The 21,478-nt window shown below is 48.1% G+C and overlaps 1 protein-coding gene across 1 annotated transcript in view; it reads right to left on the bottom strand.

Annotated features, from left to right (window-relative positions):
- Positions 1–21,478, bottom strand: part of WNT5B (Wnt family member 5B) — a gene marked incomplete at its 3' end in the record, with an annotated part of 74,838 nt that overhangs the window by 2,064 nt on the left and 51,296 nt on the right. Inside the window, exons 2-4 of the mRNA XM_080363752.1 lie at positions 15,051–15,193; positions 14,058–14,305; positions 6,890–7,182 (exon numbers count right to left, since the gene is read on the bottom strand). Coding sequence (XP_080219878.1) covers positions 6,890–7,182; positions 14,058–14,305; positions 15,051–15,193 — 684 coding nt within the window. The remainder of the gene's footprint in view (positions 1–6,889; positions 7,183–14,057; positions 14,306–15,050; positions 15,194–21,478) is intronic.

Consider the following 21,478-nt stretch of genomic DNA (forward strand, 5'->3'; position numbering starts at 1 on the left):
AAGCGAAGAACTAGCATCCCTACACAATCAGAGCTACACTGTGTTCCAGCAGCTTACCTCCCCCAGCCCTGGCTCCTCATGCTCTCACCATCAGGCTCACATCTGCTCTCCCGGGACCATCCTGCACCACACACGTTCGCAGGGAAGCGCCTCTGCCAGATCCCACGTGCCAAGCAGCTATTTGGCATTAGATGCAAAATTACCACCAGCTGTATTTGGTGGGGAGATCAAGAAACCTGAGGAAAACCTAGGATGTTCTGAAGGAGACAGAGATATGTCTTTTAGCCTGTTTTTCTGCTGAAGAAAGCAGCCAAACACTGAAGTTCTTTCCTGCTTCAGTCGCCGACACAGAAGAAAGCTTCCCAGCTCTCTGCATTCACTTGCCAAGAGGTAAGTGATTAAGGCAATTGAGCATAGTGCAAGCAAAACCTTCTGCCTACAACTACGTTCTGGACCAGCAGCGAGAGGTCAGAGCTCTCCTACAACAACTGGTTGCCCCTGGTCTAACTAACCTCTAATGCTTTTGACAGCTAGCAAAGATTCAATTTGGCTTAATGGCTAAATCACATGGAGGCCGATCCAGCTCCCAAGAAAGTCAATGGAGTGAGTCCTTAAAACAGAGAAGCTTTAATTCTGCTCCTCGGAGCTCAATTTACTGAGGCAATCCCTCACGGTGCAATGTAACAGCTAGAGACTGGAAGTTAAGCACTCGTCTTGGATCAAACTACAACTGTGAAGGACCAACCACACCGTTACTTAAGGATTCCTGCCGTCCTATAACCAGACAGAGCTACAGCTGAATTTCCCGAGCCCCAGACACTTACTATATCCTCACTGCACTGCCAGCCTACTTGTTATAAGCTTGTGTTAGCACTTTTTCGTTACGGCTCTGTCAAATCCCAGGCCACTCGTGCCTCCCTTGCCCTTGCATGTGTTTTTATAAAGTATTATGATTCTTCCTAATCCTGGGCTTTGTTCCTTTAGAAAAACACTGCAACTCGATCCCTCTCAGTTAATGTTATGGGACTGAGTTCACTCTGGCTTGGCTTTAAGCAACTGATGCTCAAAACATCTGGCCCATGTGGGCAGTAGCTGTGCTGGTGAATGCAAATGCTACCAGTTATCACAGGTAAGCATGGCACCACTCAGCCCCCCATGCAGCTCCCACTATCAACGTCCCACGGAGGTAACCACAGCTTCAGATATTAAATGGCTCTCCCACTCTCTCCCTTTGCTGCCCAGGTGGGGAGAAAGCAGAGGAAATTGGAGAACTCCCTCCTGGCCTGGCTTGGGTCAAGGTAAAGAATAACAGACCCCACATGCAGTTCTGAGGGCAGGGTCTGATCGATGGCCATGCCACTTAAACAGGTTGAAAATGCCTCTAATGGACAGGCTTAAAGCCCCTTCCCATAAGCACAAGTTCTCTTTCAATTCTTTTCTTGCAAGAACAGGAATGGGAAGAGAATTAATGGAGAATTCCTATGTGGTCAATTAGCTAAGACCCCCTTCCAGGCTCTTCTGGCAGTGGCTCGAGTGACTGATGATGGAGGCCTGCCATATGCTGACTGGATAAACAGCATGGAAGGACAGATCGCCACAGTCCGCCAGACAGGGAGACAGATAAGGAATGGTACGGGGAAATAAAGAGAGGGTAATTGAGACCAACTGGAAGAAAAAAACAGATGGAAGGAAAGAACATACTGAGATAACAGCCAAAGACAAACAAACAAGAGCAATAAAGCCAGGAGCCACCACCACAAGGACTCCTATGTGGAGTGAAGGGGTGATGGGGTCAGGACTGACTGAAAGATTAAAGACCCCTGGCCCCCTCCCATCCCTCTCAGCTGCTTCTGAGAACCACAAAGAGCAGAGAGACCATCTACTCTCCTGCCACCAGAGCTCCTCAGGGTTCAAGGAGAACTTTCTCACCCACAGGAAAGTGAGGGGACACGCCAAAAGACTGCCTAGAAATCAGGAGACATCAACTGAAACGCTGGCTGGAAAGTGGGGCAAGGCTGTATGTGGGATGGCACCTGGTGGTCACTCAGCAAAGCTCACTGCCATGTCTCCAGTACTCCTTTCAAAAACAGCTTTTGGGAGTATGGAGTTACACGTGCACCTTCCTGCTTCCAAAACCATAATCTCAGAAGGGAAAACTTAACATTTAGGAATGCAGGACTAGATGGGACCTCCTTGGTTGTTAAGTATGATCTCTTCCTATTGTGGGCACTGCTTCAAATAATATTTTCCTTACATGTACGGAGTGCGCTTTTAAAAGCAATTAGGTTTTCAGCCACCATTATTCTGATCACTATTTCAATGATAAAGTATCTTTTTCTAATTTCCAGCCTCAGTGTATTCACTTTATGCCCATTTGCTATTATGCCAAATTGGCCTTTTGCTTAATAAGTACTTTTCCTCCCCTATTACTTCTCCCGCTAACACAGACATCAGTCATATCCCCTCTCAACTTTCACTTTGGTAGGCTAAACATGGCAAACTATTCTAGCCCCTCTTCTTAAGAAAAGATTCCTATCCCTTGGGTCAACCATAACAAGACTTTTCTAGTTTGAGGTAAATTTGCTTGGGAATATGAGAACATACAATATTTAGGGGCCTCAAGAGAGCTTAATACAATGGCATTAGTACTCCCTCACGTTTTATGAAAATACTCTCCCTAGTACATTATGGGATATTTACCACCTTCTGAGCCACATTACATCTGCAATCATCTGCAGCTGACTGCTGTGTCCAATTCTTTTCTACTTATTTCCTAATGACTAAAATGTTTTTCATACAAGACCTCAAACGATGGTTTTATGTAGTTGTACTGGATATCATTAGCTGCTGTACAAAATTTGGATTCTCCTCTGTATTCATAATACCTGCCACCTTTGCATCATTGGCAAATTTCATCAGCCCATTCATAATTCTTGTGTTGAGGCTGAGAAACAAAAATATTAAGTGTTGATCTTGAGGCAAGTCCTTGAAGAGCTCTCCTAATTAATCTCTGTCAAGGTCCAGATACCTCCTTTCATACAACTTACTGACATCCTTCCTCAAGCCAGTTTCTTGTCCATCACATAGCGGCTACAATTAAATGTCTCACAGAAGTTCCAATAAGCAAGACCTATGAGGACTATTTTGCTTTTTAGGAATTAAGTGATGTTCTAAATGATTGCGTGATTGATCTTTGAGAAATTCTTCTCACATTACTTGCCATTCTGCCTCTTCCTCTGAGATGTCCTTTCTCCCAGGTCCTCCTGTGAACGCTGCCAAGGTCACACTGCCTGTGCTGCCAGGCGCCAGCTCTTTCAGAGTGCCAGGAAACAAAGTGGGCACTCCCTGTGACTTGAAACCTTTATGCTACCGGAGTTTTGCTTCCACCTTCGTTCTGATAATTTACATTCCCAGCCTTTTTCCTTTGCTCCCATGCCAATACATTTCTAAGAGCCAAGAGGAAAGGCTGCCCCCTGTACTGGCCCAATACCATCCTCACCAGAAAACCTGGAACCCATCATAATGCCATCTCACAGCCACCCCAGGTCTCATCTCCATCCAGATGCTTTCATATTCGTCTGCTTTCCTGATCCCAGCATCCCCAGACTCCTCATCCACTCAATCCACCCCGAAGCCCCACTCTCATTTCCTCCAGAGCCCTTCATCCTCCTTCCAGCCCTTTGCTGCCATTTGACTCCTATCTGAATCATTTTACCTGATCCCAAACTCCCCTCCATCAGCAGCCCCTGCACCATCCCACCCATCTCAGGTCCACTGGCCCCAACCTTTGGTACTTGCTGCTCCTCTTCCTCAACCTGTCTGAACATGACAGCTGTCTTCTCATGCCTTCCTCACTCTCACAAGGTGCCAGCATCACTGGCCACTGCCTCCTGTGATAGACCTTGCCTGCCCTAGAGCCCCTTGCCTGGCTTCTCCCAAAAAGCACAGTCACAAGGGATTTAAAATTCTACACTACAAGCACTTGCTTCCCTAGGCAGAAGTGTTAGGGATAGAGAAAGACGTCTGTTGTGCAGCAGACATACAGTACCCCTCCCCACAAGCAATGCCCCCCATTCCAACTTGAAGCCCCAGCTAAAGCACTCGCTTACTTTGGGGACCAAAAGTACCCCATCTTTGGACTCAGCCCCATCCACACTGACTAGCAGTCTCCCTTCTTCCAATCTCCTCCAATTTACAAAGTTCAAAAAACTTTTGCTGTTTATTTTACTACCCTTTGCTTGCAAGGTCTGACTCAGCGTGATATTTTACTGTTCTCACTTCATCTTTACACTTCTTGACCTCTAAGACAGAGCTTTTCATTATTTATTTGCTATCAGCTCATTTTTTGCCATTCTTAGTAGGCTCTCAGCCTATTGCTAACAGCTTGCTTCTCTGTGGTAGTTATTCATTCAGTGAGGTCTGGATATTCTTCCTACAAGCTTTTTCCTCTTGCTTGGCATGCAGAATTGTAATGGCTTTAGCATCTTTGACTTGAAAAAGTTCCAGGCCTCCTCCACATCGAGTTCCCCGGCTGAGTTTACTTACCAGCTCCCTTACTTTATCAGAGTTTGTTATTTGAAATCCACAAGCTTAATTACACGCTGGTTTATACTTCCATTTAATTTAATATAAAATTACTTGTGTTCATTTAATCTAAGGTTATTTTCTATGGCCATCTGTTCTACAGAGTCTACAAAAATGAAGCTTGAAATAACATTGTCTTTTGCTGGCCCCTCTGGAAAGCTTTTGTCTGGGTCCTGCGTTAACTGGAGACAGAAACTGTCCTGAGAGCTTGTCAACGAGTCCAAAGAAGCGGGGGCACCATAACATTCCAAGCACAATTTAAACAAACTTCTGCACTGTAGTAAAGGGAGGCCATAACTGGTTTTAGTTCTGTCCTTACAGCAGGACAAAGTTTTCTTCCATCTAAAACCATCCCATTGTGTGAAATCACAGCTCAGTGAGACACTTGCCCATAGAACAAGATTAACAAGACAGGGTAGTGCTACCCATGCTGTGGAGCAAGAGTCTTCTGACTTGATCTTCTGATACAGATATTACTACAGTTCAACTGGCACCTCAAACTTTTGGCCATATTCTGTCTCAGGACTGGCTGTTAAAAAGCCTCATAACATATTCACTCCCTATTTTAGGTAGGGTATTTATTTGTAGTAATCCAGGTTCACGACTCCAGACATATAAGATGTTCAAAGCAAATAATGCAGAGAAGAATGCCACTTGCAGTCTACTACTCAGTGGAGGAATGCACCCTCCTCCCCATTTCTAAGCAAATGCAGACCCTCTGTCCTTCCAAACCAAAAAAAAAAAAACCCAAGCCCAACCCAAAACCCACTGAGTTCCACAGCTTTCAAGTTCACAGTTTTCCACCTGCTGCAAATTTACTCAAATTTGATTTTGCAAAAGAGCCACGGAATATTTGCAGTGCTTCAACCTAACACATTGATTTCACGATAAAAAAAATGGAGCATATCTTCTTTGGTGGCAAAATGAAGCTGAAATTACAGTAGAAAGACATACACGGGAAAGGGAAAGATAATTCTGTAACAATTAGAAGTAAGAAAGGAGAGAAAACTGATAAGGAAACTGAATATTTGTTAATAATGTGCAAAAGAGCAAGGCTAAGTACACTTAATAAGGTTTTTTAATATGCGTTAGAAATAAAATTAACCTTGGAAGAGCTCACTACTAGAGAAGAATGATAAAAACTTTACACACCCTGTGGAAAAGGCACAAATGTTCAAGTAAGCATTCCTGCTCTACATTTGGAAAGAGGCAGGATTACACAGTTGTACTGCATATGAATGATGATACACTTTCCAGCCTATTAATCACAGACAGAGGAATTGTGTAAAAAGCAAATGTGCCTATACTGAATGCAAAGGGGACAACTTCACCTACGTTTATAGAATCAGTGAGATCAATACCAGAACCCAATATGTTGTTCTGATATCAGGTTTCTTAAAGGATATGGGAAAACTGGAAAGGGTACCCTAAAGTGATGTGAAAATGATGTGGTGGCTGATGAGAACATCTGAAAGTGAGAGAGTCTTCAGTGCTCAATCTGGTTTGTCAAGAAAGAGTGGTGAATAGATTACAGTAGATAAATACTTCTATGCAGAGGAAATTCTGATTACTAAGAGGCTTTTGGATCTAACTGTAAAAGTCTGAAAAAGAACTGATTGGAAGCTGATGCCAGATAAATTCAAATGATAGAGACGTACAGTGTTGCAACAAGGTGATGAATGATGGTAGCACACTACAAAGGGAAGTGATGGACTCTCCATCCCTAGTGGTCTCCAGATCAAAAATGTATCTTCTCAGAAAATTTCTGTCACCTAGCTACAAATTGTTTAGTTTGACCAATACCAAGGTAACTGAGCAAGGCATAAGTTTCAGAGATAGCCAGGCAGCCTGCTTTGATATTTGCTTCCAGCCTTATAATCCCAAAAATCTGAATGATGGCAGCAGAAGAGAACTCCACATGCCATCAGGTTCTTCTTTTCACCACCAGCCCATCACTTCAGCAGCTCTGGGATGCTAGTTTCTGAAATGTAAACCTTGAAAATGGACCACGACAGCACCTAGTTTATTTGGAAAGGGCTTACATGCCTGCATACTTGTGTCATACAGTATCTCAACAGACCCAAACATTCACTGGCTTTAGCTGGCAATGGAAGCCTGCTATTAAAACTGGAATATAATATTGTCAATAGTGTCTGTAATATTCACAGAAATACAGAATATGTGACCATACACTATTAGTGGGGCATCATTGGACCACCCCTCATCAAACCTCCAAGTAATTTGGTATCTAGCAACCTTCTGAATCTGCCTCTGAGAACAAGGAAAGGGTCAGTATCTGTCTCACCCTGCGACCAGCCTCGTTGTTCTGCAAGTTCATCAGCATGCGAGCCTGCTCCTCCGAACCTCTCACGTAATTCTTCTCCCTCTCTTTGGCATCCACAAACTCCTTGGCAAAACGATATCCATACTCCACATTGTCCCCGCAGCCACCCCACAGCCAGTCTCGGGGCAAGTCCTTGGGCCGGGCGGTCCGGCTGCAGCCACAGCTGGAGAGCTCTCCTTCACGGCAAGCCCGGCTGATGGCGTTCACCACCCCGGCAGCACTGACGGCGTAGGTGAAAGCAGTCTCTCGGCTACCTGGGAGAGAGATGTGAGAAGCAAAATTAATGAGAGACAGATCTCATCTAACAAACGCAACACGCAGCAAGGAGCAAGCGAAGAAGCCCTGGACAGCAGGACATGGCATGCCCTGAGAAGGGGCACAATCAACTGGAACGAAGGAATGGGGTGGTCAGGGCACCACCCTGTTCTGGTAGAGGGGGAACTGTCCTAACACATCCTTGGATCCCGTTTTTGTTTTCGTTTCACAACAACAGCTCCATTCAACTGACTGTCCAGAGCTGGCAGTTCCTGTGTAACCAGGATCAAACTCAAATCTGATTCTCTGACATATGTGTGAATCTCTGTCCTGGTTTTGTTAAAAACAAGTTTCTCTTTCAGTGAATTTTGCCTGTCAGCTAAAGCCTTCATATTAATTGCATTTTCCTGGAGAACCAGACATATGTTTTGGTAAAACCTAGCAATGGAATGCAAACTTATTGATAAGCATGGATGGACATCTCGCGAGAGGGGCGACGAGGAACAACTGACCAACTGTGTATAACATTCCATTCACGTGAATACTTCATATAAAATGGGAGATCACGAGGATCTCGGGCCTTCTTTTCCCTTTTTCTTCTTGTTCTTATGGCCGACATTAGGAGAGGACCTTGCTAGTCGTCCCTGCGAACTGAGGCCTAGTGAGAGACTGAATCCAGCTCTGGTTGGCTGTGGAGTCTAATCCAGGACTTTGGGTGCCGGCTCTGCAGTTGCTGAGACTTTCAAGATTGGTTTTGTATATTTTGTATTATTTTCTCTATTCTTATTAGTAGCATTAGTAAAACATCTTTAATTTTTCCCAACTCTCTTCTCTCTGTCCTTCTTTTTTCCTCCCAATCGCCTCTCCTGAGTGGAAGGGGGGAGAGGGAGGGGCAAAAAGGGGGAAGTGGTGGGGGGAGAGGGGGTTAACAATACATCTGCCAGGGTTTTATTGTCACCCCGCAATCTTAACCCTCGACAATCTCACATGGTGAGATTCTCTCACCAGGGAAGGGGCTGAGATTCCTGCTGTCACCTGGAATAGTGTTCTTGGGAAGAGCATGCTCCTCAGGAATCTGTAGGTGCTGCTCCTCAAGGGTTATTATTTTTATTACACCTACCTTTGCCCTTTCAAGAGCCCTGGAAATTCCATGCCTTGCCCAAAAGAAATAGCAACACCATAGGCAGGGACTGTTCAGCCTCTTTCCCCTCAGAGCAATGCTTCAGTACCCTCTCATTTTTACCCAGAGGAAACTCTCAAGCAGGAAGAGGGTTATTCACTCACTGAAAATACAACTGCTGCCTCAGCCACTAAATTTGCCAATAATCATTGAGAACTAACAAGGTTGAGTCTGTGCAAAAGGAGCAATCTGGTTAAGCCAGGTATCACTCTGGAACGGTTTTCATTTAATTGGGATAAGCACTCCTTATGGGCTACTCAGTTCATCGATCTCATTTTGGTTTACTTAAGGTCAGATGAGAATTGTTTCGAGGCAAACTGAAGAAAACCCATTTTTACACGACAGCATCTATTCAGAGGCTCTCCCAACACCTACAGAACTGCAGTGTTGGAACAAGTAAAACTTTCCCATGTAGACAATAATAAAAAGACTTTCCATTAGCAGGTTTACTAGAGACTGCCCTGCTTGGAGTGTATGCTCTGTACAGCTTAGAGCCTTAGCCAAGCAGCTGGATTGGTTCTCCAGCTATGTGTTCCTGGCAGTGATTCAGCTCCAATTTGACCGGGGCACCAACGCAGCCAGAACACTGCATGAGGCCAAGTGTGCTGCACCAGCCAGTGCTGCGGGCGAGCAGAGGGGGATGAGGAGAAGGAGGCAATCCACACCTGCATTCTACCCACAAGGTATAATAAATAGCTAAACTGACACCTCCAGAGTCATTGCGTGCATCACCAAACTTTCAGGTGATAAAGAGCACAACTGCCAAAGCTTCAATGGAATAAGCAATCTGATTGTGAAGAGCTACTTACACCAAGCCCCAGCAAGAGGCAACCCTCTAATGCTCTCAGGCAAATTTGAATGACTTCAGGGGGCAGATCCTCCAAGAACAGTTTGTCACCAACCCTTGAGGCTCTCAGTGCCATATCCCTCAGCAGGATTGAGCTGATGCTTTTGGTATGCTCTTGTTCCATTTGCATGTGCTGACAATCTGTAATTAATAGCAGCTTATCACCAGCTTAGTGGTAATGACCCAAGACAAAGGCAAGGCTGTGAATGGCATCCACCTTTCAGAACTAGTTGTGATTTCCCACCCCCCCAAAATGAGAGTTGTACACTAAGAGCTTCTGCTCTGGAGTACAGCATAAGACTAATAAAATGCTAAAGGACACATAATATAGAAGGAAAGGCCCTGCTAGCAAGTCATAAGGAGAGGACTGTGACCCCCAAACCTCCCTGATCCAAGAGGTAAAGAGGAGTGACTCCCAGTTAAAGTAATTCTGCTGAGACTAGCCAATAAGGGAGTTCTGGTCATTTATTCAGCAACAAAAAAACCCCCACAACTTTTACTCATCTAGTTTATATGTTGTGGGTACTTTAAGGTAATGGTCTAATGTGCAGTTTTGTCCCTACCAGTCTGTGTCTGTATGGTGACAGCCCTGCAGACACACCAATCATCCTATTCAGTAGAGCACTCCCTGCAACTATAGAGATTAAAACAGACACAAGGAAAGGACCTCCAGGTGCCACAGCTTGTGCAACCAAGTCTGCATGACTCCAGGTGCTTAGCATCCTTATAGCTTGGGGGAGATCCCTGAAAGCACAGACTGGATTCACACTTTTACTGCCCATGTTCTAACCACCTCCACATTTCAGATGTAGCAGCACGACTTGATACGCGGTCCCTGAATCTGCACGAATTGTTTAGGCTGCTAAGGATGGCAGTAGGAGGCTGAAACAAGTCACAGCGGGTTTTTTTTTCCCTGCTTGCTGCCCACAAAGCAGAACAAACCACAGCACTTGTTAGACATAGGTTTGGAAGACTAAGGCTCAGTTTGGAAGGTGGGATCGGACATGTGCATGAAACCCTGTGCTAATACAAAGCAAATTTGTAGCTGGCAATTGTGGGCTTATGCATCCAAGTTTCCCAGCTTTGGAAAAGCATTTCATTTTTTTGGTCACCATCTCAAAGCTGACTCCAGTTCTGCACATCCGTGCCATCACCTCAAAAGACAGGGGTGTTATTCTCCAAATGTGTGCAAACCTGAACAGAGGTTACAGAGAGGGGTCAGGCAGTAACCCCCCCCCCCCTTCTGCCCTCTCCCTGGCCTCTGCGGTCCCCGAGAGGCTGTGCCGGGCGGCAGGGAGCTCCGCGGAGCTCTGCTGCCCTCCTGTGCCCGCCGCCCACCCGCCACCGGCATGGGGAGCGCAGGGACGAGGCAGCTTTCGGATGGCAGTGACGGGGATGCCACGGTGAGCTGTCCCCAGGCAAGGTGTCGGTCCACACAGCTTGCTTGCTTTTTGGGAGCTGCAAGAGAAGGAGATGGGAGAAGAACTGACCCCAGAGGGGAGACTGATGCTAAGATGATAAAAATGTGTCACTCTAACTTCTTTGATGGAAAAGTTTTAGTTTCAGCTGATTTTTTTAAAAAGCATTTCCCTAAAGTTTGGCAATCTTGGAAAAAAAAAAAAAGAGTAAAAATATTTCTCTTTGTTCTCTGCTTTCATGACTTGTTATGACGCCTTTTTTTTTCTTTTTGCATTTGAAAAGGCAGAAGAGAGATCTTTGGCTCCAGAAATGGCTGGAAAAACCTGGAAACCTCAGCCCTGTGTTTAGGATTGCACAGAAGGAGATACATTCTCTCTTCCCCTCAGGAAATTCTAACATGATCTTTTTGGGTGCTCTGTCCTCTCTCTCACAAATGTAGCAGTAAGGAATGTGTCTCTCTGTAATGTATAGAGATATATATATACACATATGTGCAGTCTAAAATCTGTATTGACAGAACAAGAAGTAACTTCAGAAGGATAATTTTTGTACATCGCCAGATATCATTATTGAATAAATCACATTTAAAAGGCAACACAACACAAACACCAGGAAAAAACAATGCTAAAAAGCAGTCTACTTCAGTGCTATGGATGCCTCTACAAAGCTTTGTATCATCAGACTGCCTCACCTCTGTGAAATGCACAAAATGAAGGTGTAATGATTAAACACAGACTGGGTCTCCCGTTTCTGAGCTGAGCCAAGTTCTGCAAGGGAGAAAGGAAACAAATCTTCCAGGTTTCTGAGTGAACGCTCTCGGGAGGATCTCCCAGGCTTTGGACTTGGCCAGGGCAGGTTCTCCTTCCCTCTCACAATCTAGAGCAGCTCAAGAAATCGTATAATGCATGCCATGCCCACATCGGTGGGTGGGCAGTTGAGAGTTGTTGGCATACTATACACCTTCTGAGTCCTTCTTATCTCTTCCCCCCCCTGCCCCCCTCCACAGCACTCTGGCATGCCTCCGCACTCTTGCAGATATTCTGGTCTCCAGACCTTTCTCGTGCCATTGGCACAGAGTACAGAAAAAGGGCTGTGGTCCAGAACTGGGGCTCAGACATTGAAAACAGGAGACAGGCACGCAGTATGAACCCAGGGAAGAATGACTTTATAGTCCACACAACCTGAGAGACTGAAAGGCTTTGTTTTCTTCCCCAGTGTGGAAAATGGATTTGCCGAAATGATGAGCAATGCCTCATTACGAAGTAGGAAAAAGGGGAAGGTGGAACTAAGAGGAAAAAAAGAGGCAGCATCCCCCTCCACAGCAGCTTATCACTGACACAGACAACAGCGATGAACCATCATAGACCCTTTAATAGCCCAGGCCACCTTTGGTACATTTTTCTTGCTTTTCCATGCTGTCTCATGCTGGAGCATAGACATCCAAATATGCTCTAACTGACCAGAGAATCTAAAGGAGATAGATTTAAAACTCTTTGTTAGGATGGGGTTTTAAACAGCAAGCAAACACAGGCAGCCACCTCACAGACACTACCATCAGCAGATTCCTACTACAGATACAACAGTTCCCCTAACAAATGCACCCAAACACAAACCAAAGAGCAGCAGCAGGACTACCAGACACACCCATCACATATTCACACCACCTCTTCCCTCAACAAAACCCATATCTACTCCCTATCTAAACTAATACAATCTAATTCATTTTAGAGAGGATAAATCTTACCTTTTCCACTATCCTCTCTAGTCCCTTCTTCGCATATGCCCTCTGATCCTATCTGACAGTTTTTCATCCTTCAGCTCTGATCTTTGCTTTCTCTTAGTTCACCCTTACTTCTTTTCTCCAGGTGTGGACTCACCCACTGGACCAACCTGTAGGAAGGTTCTGAAGAAGAGGATGAGGTTACTCCAGAAGGGGAGTAAACCAGTATTTTCTGGTGTCCTTGTGGAGTCACTAGGATCTCTTTGGGGATCTGAAATTTACCTTGTTCTTTGGGATACGTTAAATGTGAGGGAGGGTGATGAGAAGGGAGAGATGAAGGTATGGGTTTTGTCCTTTTCCTTTAGTAGCCAAAATCTCAGTGTGCATACCCCAAAGCACAAGTTTTAACAATATGGGATTGCATGCAACCTCATCTGGCCACCACTCTTGCTATCAGAAAGTGAGAGATCAAGGATGCGCAGATGACTTGGATGTGTGTCAGGAGCTGAAAGTATGTGTCAGGAAACTGCATTTCCCAGTGGAGTACCCCAGAGAAGCAGCAATTTGTTGGGGTATGAGCTGTGCAAAAGGGGAGGAATTAGAATGGCTCTGGTGGGCTGAATTAGGAATTCTGAAACGTTGAGTAACACATGCAGAAATATCCCTAAAATTCCCTAGGATGACACATTAGAATTTCAGGATCAAACAGAAAGGATCACAGGACTTGGTTATCCTGGTACTCTATCACCTTCACACCCCAGAGGTATTAAAGATGCATCTCTTAGTGTACTGCTGCCCGTGTGCTTTTTTTGACAGCGAAGCCAAAAAGGTGCCACCAATGCTGGGGGCAGCTGGGGTGCAGGAGATGCAGGTCTTTTTCCACTCTTTGCTAAGTGTTTTCTCTGACCTCACAACTGAGAAAAAGTGACGGTTCTTCGGGGTAAATGATCGGCTTTGTGGGTGGGAACCAAAACCTTCAGACAGGGGTTGGAGAGCATGCGTGTGTGCATGTGCATGTTTGTGTGAGTGACTGTTTTAACACCTTTTCTTTATTGTCCTGACTGTCGGACACATCAAACCGAGCCCGGATTTCTCAGTTTCTTGCCATCAGATGATTGCATTTCAAAAGGAGCTGAGACAATGTAGCTAGGTCACACCTCAATTCAAGTGCAGTAATGGCCTGCCAATGTGCCTCTTACTGCCAGCAGGGCAGGAATTATAAAAATCTCTTAAGTTTACATAGAAAGTGGCAGAACAGGGAGGGGGGAAAATCCCATGCCAGAGGAGTCCGTATTTCCCACATCTCAGGGGTGCGTTCCCTGTCTGAGGGCACTCCAGATGCTGGGAATGATAACACGGGTCCATTGTTTCTCCCCCCAGCTTCTTCCCTCCCTACCTTTGAACAAGCACACAAAACAAAAGCAGCCCCCCCTCTTCCTGACCTTCCCATGCCCCCCCCCGCCCCGGAAAGTGTGCCCTCCAACACACACCGCCCTGCTGCCCCAACTCACTCCTGGCTCAGGTGCACCGCTGTCACCCGTGCAGGCAGCACCAGCACACAAGGCAATGGAACAGCTCGTTAAAAGCAACTTTAAGAGCAGCGCTAATGGGGCTCATCACTCCTGCGCGTGTATTTGAAGAACGGGAGAAAACTGCACCGAGAGAGCCGGCCTGCGCCCCACACCTGCCCCATACTGGGTGCTCCTACCTATTTTCATGACCCGCCCAAAGACGGAGGTGTTGTCCACCGTGCTGCAGTTCCACCGCCGCTGCCGAAACTGGTACTGGCACTCCTTGATGGCACTGCGGGCCCCTTCCCCGATGAACACCATGTGCTCCTGGTACAGCTGGCAGAGCTTGCGCTGCCCAGGGGAGAGCCCCGGCAGCTGGCTGCACACCGGCTGAGCGCCGATGATGTACATCTCAGGTCTCTGGATGGGGTTCATGGCCAAAGACCTGCGATGAGAAAAACATCCAAGGGAGTCTGGAGGGAGAGGCCCCCTCTGCGAAACGCCCGGCACGTTTCCCCGCCAGCCCAGCCCAGCCCAGCCCCGCTCCGCTCCCAAAGCCCGGGCGCATTTCTCATGTCAGCTGCCTCCCTCTACGACTCTGCCAGATGCGAGGCTTTTCCAGGGCTCTAGCGGGAGAAACACAGCTCGTTTGTAACCTGAGTTTAAATACAGAGGACACCCGGGATGGGGAGGAGGCTGAGAGAAAGCTCAGCACTTTCTCTGCAAAAGAAGAAAGTGGGGAGTTTTTTAAACAGACCGCCAGCGAGCGATGCCTGCCTTCGAGCCGAGCTATCTTCCGCTCTTTAGGGGAAGGGGGCTCGGCGGCTTCTCCCAGCGCTTTTGGCAGCGGGTAGGAAACCTTACCCATCCTCTCCTTACGCTTTCCCCCCACCTTAAAGCCCAGATGGGATTTCAGCGATCCCGCACAAAAGGAGTCCAGAAATGCCTGGAGGAGAGGGGCTGCGTCCCACGTACCCCAAAAACTGGATAGGGACGGTGGCGGGGGGTGGAACCTGGAAAGAAGCAAGCTGCTGCAAAAGAATCCCGGGAGGCAGGAAAGTTCCCGCGGGGAGCACAGAGCAGCCACCCCGCTCCTTCGCCGCCGCCCGCCCCGGGACGGTCCCAGCCCCCGGTGCCCGGCCCGCGGCGGCGGACAAAGGCGCCGCTGGCTCCCCCGCGCCCTCACTCACCACCAGGAGCTGGCGTCGGCCACCGGCGAGGTGCAGCTGCAGAGGAGCGCGGCGGCGAGGGCCAGTCTCGGCCCGGTCATGGTGGGCTGCGGGCGGCGGCGCTGGGGCAGCCCCCGCAGAGCCGGCCGCCGGGACGGGGCGCCCTGCGGAGAAGCACCGAAAAGAAGCCCTGGAGCGGGGCCTGCGTGCGGCGGGGGCGCAGCAAGCACAGCCCGGGCTGCCGCCCCCTCCCACTCCGCCCCCGCCGCCCCCCGCAGGACCCTCCCCCGGCCGCTGCCTCCCGGGGGCTCCGGCGGCGGCCCTGCCTCCCTCCCGCCCTCGGCCCGGGGGCAGGGGCCGCGCTGCCGGGGCTCCACCGCCACCGAGGGAGCTCCCCCGTCCCGCCCAGGGGGAGTGAGGAGACGTGTGGGGCTGGCCTCACCCTCAGGGGCGTCTGGATGAACCCCCGGAGCCTCCGGGCTCCCCGCCGCCAGCCCGTGGTCCGTGGGTACCCCTTCGGGCCGTGGCGCGGCCAGGAGCCCCGAGGCTGCAGGTGTGCGGGGAGCCGGCGGGGCACATCAAAGCGCCGCGCTGGCCCCACCGCCTTTGTAATGCAGGGCCGGCTCGGAAATGAGCTGCCCCCTCCCCAAAACGGCCTCTAGAAGGGCCCCACGCCATTGCCCCGGCTCCGCGCCCCGGGCGGGGGGTCTGCAAGGCTCGGCTGGGCTGCCGGCGACGAGCGCAGATAGGGCTGGCACCAGAGCCTAATGGCTTTATGAGCAGGGGAGGTGGACCGAAGAAAAGCTTCAAAGGCTCCTCTTGTCCAAACATCCCTCTCCCTTCTTCCCTGCTCGACTCACTGGGAACCACAACGGCAGGGGCAATCTGGCAGCTCCTCAGCCCTTTCCCCCCCCAGATACTGGCAGAAACCAAACACAGGCATCCCAGACCCATATGGGTACTTGCAACAAACGCTCCTCGCACCCTACCTCCTCCACGCCACAAGGAAATAGTCACCTTGTCACGCCATCGGCATCATTGCTGCTGCCCCCATCTCTACACAGCCTCCACCATCCTGTCCTACCCTGCGCCACAAGGTCCCCACCTCTCTGCCATGGACAAATGCCTTCCCCCTCCTTTCTCATAAAGCCTCACGCTGGGCCTGGCGTCCCCCCCGACCCTGCCCCTGCGGCTCCCCAAATGCAGGCTGAATGTATGGCTCCCTTCCAGCGACTTCCAGGTTGTGGCCATGGCATCCGTGGTGCAAGACCCACAACTACCCAGAGCCTTTCACTCCACCTCACGAGCAGCGCCCGAGACATGAATCACCAGGTTCGGCAGCACAGACCACTCAAGTATATTTTTTATCAAATTCCTTGCGCCCGCCACGGTGGACTTGCTGTGTTTGTTTGCAGCACGCTTCGCTTCCTCCCCCATCCAGATGTGCTGTACCTGCAGCTGGTGGCCCATCTCACCTGGCAGGCAGATGTGGGGCTGCGAGTGCCAGAATTAGCCTCAGGACAAAAAAGCCTTGTGTGACCCAGAACCTCAGCAAGAGGGGGGTTTTACTGCTCAGGCACAGCAGGATCCACGTCTGAAGAAAACAGGGTGACTTTATTCACATCTTCTATATCCTCCCTTTTCCTCCTCCCACAGCTCCAAGTGTGACGGAGGGATGGCGAGGTGTATGTGTGTGTAGCCACGCATACATGTTTTGGGTCTGTTTCTATAGGGAATAGACAGAATGGAAAGTTTATCTCCAGGAGTCTGGGGAGGAAGGAAGTTGTGTATGGATGAATGGCTTTTCCATGACAAACAATGAGTCTGCACAGACATGGTGTGATGTCACCTAAAGAATTTCCAAGCCAGCCTCAGATACAGAAAACCTTCTCGCTGGCAGAGATGAGACCGTCCCACCTTTCCATCTTGCCACAGGCAGAAAGAAGAACTAGGACGGGAAAAAGCCCTCGCTGTCTCGCACATGCACACAAGGCATGTGCCATGTAAATAGATGACATGATGGGAGCGGTCTATCTCCAGGCTTCACCCTCACCAAGTTTCCCTGTGGATTCTGAGAAAGGAGTAAACCGTGGTGAACCGCACCAGTGCCTCTCCCAGCCAGGAATGTGAGACAGCATTTCCACAAATACGGGTGATGTCAATGTCCATGTTTGTGTGAGCTTCTCCGTGCGCATGTGCTCAGCAGCCGCACTCCATGGGGCAAGGACGTATCACCACGTGGTGCTGGACCGGTGGTCTACCCAAGGCATGGTGGTGTCATGGAAATTAAAACTTTTCCAGCTGGTAAAACCTGGGAGATGCTCATGCAAAGCTTGGTCCAGAAACATACGGCATTAATTAACTATCTCATTTTAAGTATGATGATTAACAACAGCAAAGTGTTGTGAATACTGCTAGTAGCAACCTGACTGCCAACAAGCACAAGCAAGGCAATGATCTTATTTTGAAAAAGGAGAGACAAAAATTGCTGTATGGGATAAGGTCACTTATCCAGCCAACCTAATATCCTCCCAAAGGCGGCAACTAAAGGAGATGCCTCAGTGGAAAAGGTCTGAAACTGAGTTCTACCTAAATTCTGCTGCTGGCAAGAGCGACCGCCATTGAGTTAAGATGTGAATTATGGAAGTGAGTCCTTTTTTAAGATGCTTGAAATGATTTCTTCACTGGCTGTGTTTATGACTTCAGATAAAGTGGTAATAGCAGGTGAGGTGTTGTTGGAGGGTTTCAACCTCAGCCAAAAACTTCCAAACAAAAGCTGTGAGCACCTGGTCAATGGTCTGAAGAATACTGTCTATCCCTCTTCTTTGTGCCTGTTTCTACTTGCCACCAAAATCTTTAAAGCAATATTTCGATTTTCTAAATACAAAGCTTGGATTATTTTTTTAAAGCCCAAACAGCTTTGGCGAGGTTGTTTGCCAAAGCAGGGCTGGGTGGGAGAAGTCAATCAAATTTTGTGAGGACAAGAGGTGGGGTGAAACGGGGCTGCTGGAGGGCTGGGATGAAAGGAGCCAGAGAGGCATCAGGTAAGGGGGACGGAGTAAGGAGCTGCTGGGATGCTGGGAGAGTTATCAGGATATGGGTGGCTTGGAGAAGGGGGGCTAGGAATGAGCAGGAGTTTGGGATGGCTCCATACGGATGACATGAAGGCATCACTACACTAATGGGTAGAGGGAAGGCCCTGGAGAAAACTGGTCTCGCTCGCTCTTCTGTTCCCTGGTTAACCCCTATGTTAAGTCCAGGAGAGGCCAACCTCACCCCAGGCAGATCACCCCTCCTGGCTATCACCCTTGTCCACTCCCCACCACCCAAGTGACCCCCACTGTCATCCCAAACGATTACTCCCCTGCAGCAGCCCACTCACGTCAACTCACATTGCTCCTGCTATAGGAAGGGGCAACAGAAAGACCTCTGAAATGGAGGGCTGCTCTTGTTTCTGCTGGAAAAAGTCCCGTCCCAACCCTTCGAGTGGGTCTGCCTCACTCAGACGGCAGCAGTGAACCCACGCTGTGCCCTGAGTGCTGATGCTTTCACCCAGACTGCTGTGGATCCCCTGGGCCAAATAGGGAGCTGTCGCCTGAAAATGGAACATGAATCTCAACCCTCAGATTAAAGGTCTAATGCTCCCTTCTTAGGTCTAGCCGGGTCCCTTCTTAGAGGAAAGAGCGGCGGCAGCGAGGCTGCGTCTTCGTAAAGCCTTGGCATTCTGCTGCATTCATCAGTCTGCTGCCCTAGGCAACTGTCGACTGTGTTGCCTGGCTGCCTAAAATTAGTACCTGTGTTTGCCTTTGTTCGATTTTCAGAGGTGACAACTGTGCATGAAGCACAGATTTACACCTCGAGTTTCCAAAGTCACGGCAGAGCAGCTGGAGAGCTATCACCGCTTTCCCAATACTGTCCCTGCTGCGTTTGCCGGAGGGAAGCTGCAAGACTCCAAGAAAGAAGAGGAGGTCATGTCCATGAGATCATTTGCAAAGATTTGGCAGCCCGTGAAAAAAGTTGAACCCTGTCTGGAAGACAGCCCTGATAAATTAGAAAAGGAGTTACTCATGCAAACTCTTTGTCCTACCCTTATTGTTTTCCAAAAATTTCAGATGTCCCCAAGTGTGACACAGATCTTTATCATGTGCTATAAGAAGTGCTGAAAGAAAATTTACGTCTCTTTCCACGTAACTTCAATGATCCTCATTTCTGCATCTTGTCCAGTTTCTCCTGGACTGGGGAGAGCTGGAAAACATTCTTGATCAAGAGACTCTTTCAAGTTCCTGTTTATTCTTGCAACTTGACTGAGGTTCAATGCTTGTTTTTAATGCCTTGCAATGTCCAGTGCATCCAGAAACATTTATTGCTCTCTCTGACATAAGACACTTAATCAAGATGGGAAAAATATTAACTGAAGTAGAAGCTCCTCTACTTAAGGTGCCAGTAGACTGCATTGCCTTGGAAGGAGGGTTTACAAGTGCTGCTTAAAAGGGAATCCCTGCCCTCCAGTTCTGTGCCATGGACCCGTTGGCACCAAGAGATGTACTGTGACATCCTGCTATACATCTGCTTTCTGGCTGCAGGCTTGGTTTTAACCACAATTCTTACTAAGACTTCAGGAATCTCATTAAAGTCACATACTTGCCCATTCAGATGAACCAGTTTAAGAGGGAATGTAGATTGTGAAAAAAAAGTCCCTTGAAGCTAAATTGCAGCCCTCAGCCAGACAGACAAATCATCTTTTATCCCATCTGCCCCTACTTGTTTGGCCCTGTGCTGCTCCCCTGCCGCCCATCTGTCCCTCTCTCAGCACTGTACCTCCACATTGCTCTACTGGTGTCAACCTTCTCAGATCCAAATGTGTTATGTTTTATGTATTGCAATTATTACTTAAACAGCAACTGGAGTCACATCCGTAGGTTCAGATCCAGCTAGGGTGTTACAGAAGATGTAATAAAACCTTCTCAAAGTATCCCAGCACATCAGCCATTCATGTCCACCTCTTTTGTCCTGACATTGCCTTGCTTTGTTGAATTGCTACACACTGTCTGTCTCCACTGGAAGGGCAGATTATTCCAGTTTATGTCCTGCTTGTTTCTTTCGGTACTTACACACTCAGTTTTATCTCCTGATGTGCTCATGCGCTACCTTTTTCTGCATCTCATCACCTGTCACCCCTGCTGACAGATCCAGATTTCCTTTCACCACTACCTTGCTCTTTCATTTTTCCATGACTCCCCCGGCCAATGACATCCAGTCTCACTGTCATCAGGGCATGTAGTGTAGCAAATGCCAAGATATACCTGCCAGTCTCAGCAGACCCAGTGGCAGCTGTCCCTGAAGTGCCTCACCAACGAGAGCAAGAATGGAGGAAGGTTGCAAGAAAGGCAGAAGTTTCAGACAACAAGAGAGGCCAGATACTAAATATTTTCACCATTTAAAACCAAAATACGTATGCAGGATAGTAATTCTATTAATAAAACAGCTTCTCGTTAGCATAAGAGACAGAATATATGTAAATCCTTATGAACATTGGCGTTGATGCCATAATAGTTCACATGAGAGGCAACAAGCTCAGCTGGAGCAAGACCACCTCATCCTCTACCGAAACAAACAAACAAACACTCCATCAAACTCCAATTATAGACCTGGACATGATCCTCCTTCCTCTCAAGGTGATTTGGTGGTAGTTGTACTCTTACAGCAGATTAAATCCCAGTGTTGAGCCAGCCTCGTCCACAGAGACCAGCACCAGATATCTCAAAGAAAAGTGCAAGAGACTCAGCAGCAACCTCTGGAGCACCTGCAGAAACTGCAAGTGCTGAAACAAAATTGTTTTGATTTTTTTAAATCTGGAAGGAAGCAACATAGACCTATCCCTGCACGTACATGGCTGCCTGGAAAATGTCCACATTTATGATATTCCCAGGGACAGATCCAGGCCATCCGGTTCCCGCTTCCATGGGAACTCTATTTGAATGTTGGCGACCTCAGTCAAGAGCCAGAGACATGAACTGGGACATGTTTGGCCCAAGTTTTGTACTTCTTGTTCCCACGACTACTAGAATACCAGGGTTTATGGGACTGCAGCAAATTGACTGCAGCTCCACTGTGTGTAGTCATAATCTAACAAATCACTAAATACGTATATTTGACAAAAATACCAAGCATTATCTTCTGATGACTGCTCAGTGGCTTATTTTACATGCCCACTGTGTCACAGCTTCCTTGCCAAACAGGCACCCCATCTCCTTAATTTGTACTAACAATTTCTTCTTCAGAAATTGCTCTCCAGACCCCCTTGAAGGAGACACAGGAGGTCAGGTTGAAACACAACCCCAGGCAGGTCAGAAAGCCCACACTGCTTCTCCCCAAGATCACGGGTTTCTAGGAATGGAAGACTCCAACCACTAAGGCCATGTAGACAACACTTTCCCCAAGGGTTAAGT

Source organism: Nesoenas mayeri, assembly GCF_963082525.1.
Source record: "Nesoenas mayeri genome assembly, chromosome: 1".
NCBI classification, from domain to species: domain Eukaryota; kingdom Metazoa; phylum Chordata; class Aves; order Columbiformes; family Columbidae; genus Nesoenas; species Nesoenas mayeri.